We start from the raw sequence: 7707 nt of genomic DNA on the forward strand, positions 1-7707 counted from the left end.
TCGAGCCCTGAAACATCTGGGTGCTTATTATCGAAAAAATATAATGTCACTATCATTAATTGATACTACGATTATAATCTCAAAAAGTAAGGCAATGTTTTACAATACCAACAATGGATAATTTCGTCACGTAACAGCAGGAAGACTGCTGCGCGTGTAATTTTAGCAAGCCGGTGTTTGAAGACGACGGTAATGAGACCTAATATCCCTCGCCTTACAACCAGGCCCTTTTAATTCACAATCATTTTAAACCTCATTACATCTTGCAAATTATATTCGAAAGGCCACAATTTAACTTGCCTGTGCTTGTAAAGTTTTGTCTGAACCTAGATGCTTGCATTCATTCCTCTTAAACCTATAATTTAAAGGTAATTTTACAGGTTGTTTACGAATTTTATAGCCAGGGACATTGCAGTAATAAAAAATAAAATAAGTGAATAAAATTTTACTAATAGCACTATTATTAATAAGTCCTGGCTCGATGTTGTAATTTTTTTAAACGCTAATGTATATTATTATACATTACTAAAAAAAGAATTGTTTTTATTAAAGGATTTACCTATTGTAGGTATCGACAAGGGGAATTATTGGACGGTCTAGTCAAGATACGATTCAGATAAGGTAGTTTTTTGTACCTACCTATTGTTAATTTCTATATGCAAATTATATTTATAGAGTACATTGTACCACAACTTTTTGTGCACCGATTGCATTGTTATCGGTTACAACGAAATCACAATATAATAAAAGGCTTCGATAGGTCTCAACCGCACTATCGAGGATTATCAGTCCTTTTGATATTCAAATTGAAGCTGAGAATCGGGCGTGTCATCTTATTCCCATAATGAGGCGTGAAATGACAAACTACCCTCTTTCATCACCGCCCACTGATGGCCAGTGTAATGAACTCGGGGAACTTTAACATCCGTATCCGACAACTTATGATAAATGTACTTATTAGAGGATAACAAAATTGTGTGAGTTAATGTCGAATGTAGGTGTTTCTTTTATTCCTAATAGGCTTGATACTGAATTGATATTTTAGTAGTAGAGTCGTGAATTGCTTGCATTGAAGGTATAAAACATGATTTTTTTATTTTGAATATTGTTAAATTTATACATCTATCTATTCTATACTTATAATAAATCTGTAGAGAGGTCAATTCTGTACATGAAATATATTTCCAAAATAACAAAATTAATAGGAGCAGAGCAGTGAAGGGAAATGTTGGGAAAACGGGAGAAGTTACTCCATTTTTTAAGCTTCCGTCGCGTGGGCAACCTTCATGGTTAAAGCTACACAGAAATCATGTATGACGGAAATGTTCTCCTTAAAATTATGTAAAAAATATCCCACGACAGCATATGTCTATCTTTTATGGTTGACTCACAATAACACGTGTAACTCCCGATAGCTTAGCAGTTCGAAGCTTTCTCATTATATTTGTCTACTCTTACGTTTATAACACTCTCAGTCATCCCTAATTAAAAAAGTTAACATTATTAAATATTCCATAAAAGAATCATAGAAATCGGTATAGAAACACCAAAGTTATACATGAAATACGCTAATAATAAGCCATCACACGTGAATACTGAATCATGCTATAAGGATTACTTTTGTATATATATAAGGTCGCGAACGCACAGGCAGGCGGCTTGCTTGGCACCTAGAGGCTAGCGAATCACCTAGCGAGTAGCTTCGTAAAACGAACATTCTCGGCTCCATTTTTGAAATCCGAAATCCACGCGGGCGAAGCTGCGAGCGGAAGCTAGTATAAAATAAATGTGTGTATGTATGTCCGCAACGGCAGGGGTCATTTTGTTTTTTTTTAGGTAGGTAGTAGAACTGTAGTAGCTATCAGATTACTAGAAGACATTATCTACCTGTCTATAGATATTTAAGGTGCTAACCGTGCAAAACCGGGGCGGGTACTAAATAAAATTAATCAATAGATTTATTGTATATTAGTTTTCTTTTGCGAACTTGGTCGCGCGTGACTTATAAGAGAAGAGGATTTACAATACAATAAATTTTATTAATCAGAGTTTAAAACATCTCCATACCAAATTTTATCAAAATCTATTCGGTGGTTTAGTTTCCATCTTATTTAAATCCCTTAGAAATTGATTTATAATGACAGATTTCATTATCATTGTTCGAATTCATAATAATTACCTATGGTATTAAATTTATATTTTATAGGTAATCTAACAAAATTACGCATGCTCCATATTATTCGTAAATGTGAGTATGATAGAAAAATACTTAGATTGGACACAAACCAATTGCTTACTATTATATCCAAGTATAACTTTTAAAATATTACACTTATAGAGCAAGAGCCCGTGAACCCCAGACCTTCGTTATTTTATAAAAGCTGAAAGTTTGTCAGCGCATGCTCCCAACACAGGTAACAACGATGGGCCATTATGAAGTTTGGGCTACAGTGGCTTTGGCAGGTACACGGTACTAAAGGTGTATAAAATACCGATTTAGTTTCATCAAATAATAAAGTGAGATTTTATGGTATTACCTTCAGAAAATTATTAAAAATCACGTTATTCATTGACAGACACTTAACATCGTGGCAATCCCCTGCCAGACACCCTTAATGTTCATGAAGTTATAATTTTATTTACGTTATAGTATAAAAGCTGATTTTTATATATAGTACTTGGATAATAAGTAAATAATGTTTCCTCGTTAGCCAGACGTTTTTGATACACACACACTTTTTACACACCTGCCGTATATCTGCCAAAGCCACTGTAGCCCAAACTTCATAATGGCCCATCGTTGTTACCTGTGTTGGGAGCATGCGCTGACAAACTTTCAGCTTTTATAAAATAACGAAGGTCTGGGGTTCACGGGCTCTTAGACTATTACTTTTCATAGATTGATGTTATACAACTTTTTATTTTAATGTATTCCCTGGACAAACTGCACAAGAATAATTTGAATCGTTAAAATCTTCTTTGATTCTGAGGAATTCACTGTAGCATCTTTTCGTACTAAAGAATTTAAAATGGAATCTTGAAACTATACTGAATTCAATGCCAAAAGAATCGTAATAAAGAAATCGGACGACAGAGTAAAAATAATGAAGTATTGAAAAAACAAAAAACGTATTATTAAAATCTACCTTGCATGGTCTGTCGGTGTGCCAAATTATATTATCCTACTACGCATTTGTCTACTCCTTCAAACATTAAATTATCCAAACCGCAAAGTCCAAATCTCTTCACACACTTTCGAATTTTAGAGAATTTTGCGAATATATCCTTAGAAAATCTCGGGTAAAACTAAAATCATAAGTGGTAACACCGGACAAAATGTCATTTGTCAATTGATTTTCGATGTCAAATGTCATGTAATTTTCAGAGATTTTCGTACAGTGTGTTCACTGTTTGTTATTTTAATATGTTTCCAATTATTATTTTATATGTGTTTTCTTCAGTCAAAATATGTTTTAGTTATTTGTATCAGTGAATTTCATGACGCTTAATATTGAAAATTAATCTGCGATCTTTCGTATTTAAATATTTTAATACGTATACGAACACTGATTTTATAATGTCTAGTCTAACCGAATCTTTAGTAAACAAAGTCGCTGAAAATTGTATAGATTTATACTGCAGATTGCCCAAAACTGGAAAGCCCAATGAAAAAGAATGGACAGTTTTGTCATGTTTTTTAATATATAATAAGAAAACTGACGATATCGAAGTGGTTTCTTTAGGTACAGGATCGAAATCCATTGGCTCATCCAAATTGTCACCCAACGGCGATATAATGAACGATAGCCATGCGGAAGTATTCGCAAGACGTGGCTTTTTGATATATTTATATGATAATATAGAGAAAGCTTTGAAGCTAGAATCTTCTATTTTTGTAAAAGTTGGTAACAAGTTTCAACTGAAAGACAATATAGAATTGATTTTTTATTCGTCCCAGTTACCTTGTGGTGATGCTTCAATAATATCAAAGAACGAGGCTGTGGTCAACTGTGGTGAGGTATTACAAAAGAAAAGAAAGTTAATGCATGATGAAACAGAAATTGATCCAAAAAAACAAAAAGTAAGTGAAGATATCCACAGAACTGGGGCAAAATGCCTACCTCATTCTACACAAGATCTAAAACTCCCTGGTGCAGGCTTCCACATACTTGGCCAGGTACGGACAAAGCCAGGAAGGGGTGAGCCAACATTGTCTGTGTCTTGTAGCGATAAGATAGCCAGATGGATTCATACAGGGGTACATGGTGCATTGTTAGACATCCTCTGTGATCCTATTTACATAAAATACTTTGTATTTGGAGGTGGTGTGCCATATTCCACGGATTCGCTACATAGGGCTTTTTTGGGAAGAAACCCAGATTATTCAGATAAAATACAAATTGTTCCAGAATTTTATCAGTCATCAATACAGTTCCCATATATTAAAGCAGATAAACGTGCCAATGCGACTCCAGGCAGTATTCTTTGGGTGAAATTGAGGAATCCGTAAGTATAAGTCAAATATTTGGATGATTAATAAAAAAAATCCCATGTTTAGAAACATTTTATATCAAACCATTGCACATTCATTTAGGTATACCATTCATATTAATCAATTAAATATTATGTATTTAAATAACTTCATGAATCAAAATTTTTTTAAATAACCAAAATATTATATTTGGACATTTTAATTTGTAGTCTGACAACAAACATAAAGGTATTGATAAGCTTATGGGTTAATGATTAAAATACAACATTTTTTTCTAGCATATTGGAGGTTGCAATATTGGGCAAGAAATTAGGAGTAACAAAGAAGAAATCCAATTTGTTGAGCAGCTCATTATGTATAAGCAAACACAATCTTTATAAAAGATTTTTAGGTGTTCTTCTTAAGATTGAAGAATTAAAAGAAAGCGTTATTGGTGCAGAAGATGTTGCCAGTATTCCATATAATGTGATGAAAAAGAAATCAGAAAACTATGTAAGTAAATGGTTGATGGTCAAAGACAATTTTTTTAAGACCTGGACAACGAAACCTGATTTCTGGAATTTCTGTGTGGATTTAACATAAATTTATATTCTCCAAGAATAAAATGTTTGTAATATTTTGTTGTTTTATTTCCAATTTATTACAGTGAGTTATCTATACTTTTACCCAAAAATGCTTATACAATATGCTTATATAATGTATAAGCATTTTTGGGAAAATTATGTATCATATTAAAATCTCTATACTACAGGAAATATAATATGGTATATTTTCAGTTTATACAATTTCAAAATGAAAAAAAAATAAAAAATTAAAACCGTATTTATCAATTTGTATTGTTACAAACATAAATGTTGGTCTTTAATTATCCATTCAGAAATATCTAAAATTTTTTGAAGTTATATAATATATATATATATATGTGATTATAATAACATGAAAACAATATGATGTTTGATCACAATTTTATTATGTTTAAGGTGATAGATCTTTTAAATTATTTTTCAGTTATTCATACGTGTTCCCAAATTTAATCATGTCTTGAGTTATAGGTAAACAAACTATTTAGCAGATATTTTTAGTCCCACAATACAGGTCTAAAATCTGATTAAAATAGCAATTGGCTCACACAACAAAAAAATTATGCGGTGCCTGCGTGCGCAGTAAGACTTTCGCTATAAGGTCAGGTTCGAATCCAGGTTTGAGCAAAAGTGAATGGGTTTATTTATGTCACTTCTGCCAGTCCGGAGTCTGATATATGTGCCCGATATGGCAATTGGCTCGCCCCCTATTACATTATGGGACGGAATACATGCTGCGAAGAGTAGCGGACTAGTTGTGTCCCTGCTTACCGCTTCGGGGATAAATAAAATGCTTTGTCGTAAATTCATCGACATAAAGTTTTTTCAACAAAAAATACTAAACAAATAATATGTATTTCTGTCCGCACCGGAATAATTAAAGACAGGCCTGTGCTCGCCTGAAAAGCTTTGCATAATACTGCACAGAGTTGTTTATCCAGAAGCGTGAAGTAGATATTTAGTCTCAACGCCCAGTAATTAAATTGTCGAATGAGACTTGACAATGTCTGACAGGAATAAAGTAGTACCTACCACCCTATATCGAGACACGGTGGTAGGTACTATTTATATATGTCGAGACATAACTGACTCTGCACTACCCACTATCACTTAGAGGTCGGAAACAAATTATAATGCACCTGGTGGTCACTCTGGTGAAAGATCACATGAGTGACCACCAGGCGAATTATTTGTGCCAAAGATGGCATAATATGAAATTTAATGCTTTGTAAATCCATATAAAAACGCATAGCGGCCGCGCTGCGGCCATCGAGTGTGGTGTCATATAAAATGTAGGTAGATAAATGTATAATGCTGACAAAACAAACTTAGCGACAAGCTACAAGCTCAAGAACTTGTCGCTCTACATTGGGATTATACAACAACAAAATAAAGTGCAGCTCCAACATACAATGACTAAAGCGCCTGAAAAGATGTACAAGGCCAGATAGAGAGGACATTTTTTTTGTTGGTGAACTCTGTTTACCCGAAGGGGTACGTACAGTCCGGGGGTAGAGTCACAATTAGAGCACACGCAATTAATCCAGATTATAATAAATCTGGTGGCCTATACTTACTACGTATGCTGCCCAAGGGCATCGCCAAGACGGGGCAGTTGCGCCCTCCCCCACCCCCTTAGAGATTCTAAAACTCGAATGAATTCATCAATTCCATTCCTAATATTACGTATGCTCAATTACGCTCTGCTTTGTTATTGTTAAAGTGGAAGAGAGGGAGTGGGGGAGGAACATGTGCTCTCGAATTTACCTACAATTCATACTTTTCTCATTCTCCATATCAACTTGCCCGCCCTGGGCTATCGGCTGGCGACGCTCTTGATGCTGCCACTAAATAGTTAAAGTAACATGATTTGTAAGACTATCTTTCAAAATTATTAATTGATACTCTGTATTAAGTTAGGAGTTATAATGGGACTAGGAATGGAATGGATAGACAAGCGTAAAATTTCGTTACTGGGGTGTGGTACTAAAATGTCACTGTACCTACTTGATATAGATTATTGCGTGACTTGCAAGTTGCAACTATACGAGTATAGTTTTGACAGAGTGATTACGAGACAACAATTTAGGATTATCGACGTCATAATACTATCTATTGAGTAGCTCACACTCATATTGGGCCATAAAAAGAACGGTGAGCGTTTTCGAAAAGTTTAAATAATTATTAAACTAGTCAAATTACTTAAAATGTTAAAAATAATTTGCAAATAAAAAATAATACATTTACTTAAGGCGATACCTCAAGGTCCATTTTCATACATTTTGTTTCACCTTTAATCTGGGTAACTAAACAAGTATTGGCAAGTAAAGAATTTAAATTCACGTCTAGTTAGTGATTAGTTCTCGCAGTTGAAAGAAAAACGTAAAAATAATTAATAATCATGGATATTTCGGCCTTTAAAATTTAATATGACGAAATTTCGTGAATTTAAATTCTTTACTTGCCAATACTTGTTTAGTTACCCAGATTAAAGGTGAAACAAAATGTATGAAAATGGACCTTGAGGTATCGCCTTAAATAATAATAATTGTGTATATTAAAGGAACATTATTAAAGTGGCATATTGTAGGTACGGGGTTAACTCCGATAGTTTATTTATTTTTTAATTTATCT

At 33.7% G+C, this 7707-nt stretch overlaps 1 protein-coding gene across 2 annotated transcripts; it reads left to right on the forward strand.

The window, feature by feature from the left end:
* The first annotated feature begins 3339 nt into the window (after positions 1-3339).
* LOC115456428 (tRNA-specific adenosine deaminase 1) lies at positions 3340-5108 on the forward strand. Of its 2 annotated transcripts, XM_030185487.2 has the most exons (3): positions 3883-4177; positions 4410-4506; positions 4771-5108. In XM_030185487.2, the coding sequence occupies exons 1-3, from the start codon at positions 4114-4116 to the stop codon at positions 5072-5074; spliced, it is 465 nt and encodes a 154-aa protein (XP_030041347.1). In that variant the 5' UTR covers positions 3883-4113; the 3' UTR covers positions 5075-5108. The 2 variants fall into 2 exon arrangements, with proteins under 2 accessions (XP_030041346.1, XP_030041347.1); XM_030185486.2 differs by having other exon boundaries at positions 3340-4506.
* The last annotated feature ends 2599 nt before the right edge of the window (positions 5109-7707 follow it).

Source organism: Manduca sexta, chromosome 20, assembly GCF_014839805.1.
Source record: "Manduca sexta isolate Smith_Timp_Sample1 chromosome 20, JHU_Msex_v1.0, whole genome shotgun sequence".
NCBI classification, from domain to species: Eukaryota; Metazoa; Arthropoda; class Insecta; order Lepidoptera; family Sphingidae; genus Manduca; species Manduca sexta.

What these genes read in the sequence shown, in the direction of transcription:
- LOC115456428 (XM_030185486.2), top strand. Translation starts at nt 3,578, where the DNA reads ATGTCTAGTCTAACCGAATCTTTAGTAAACAAAGTCGCTGAAAATTGT. An exon ending in TGGGTGAAATTGAGGAATCC is followed by an intron (nt 4,507 to 4,770) that starts GTAAGTATAAGT and finishes ATTTTTTTCTAG; the next exon opens with CATATTGGAGGTTGCAATAT.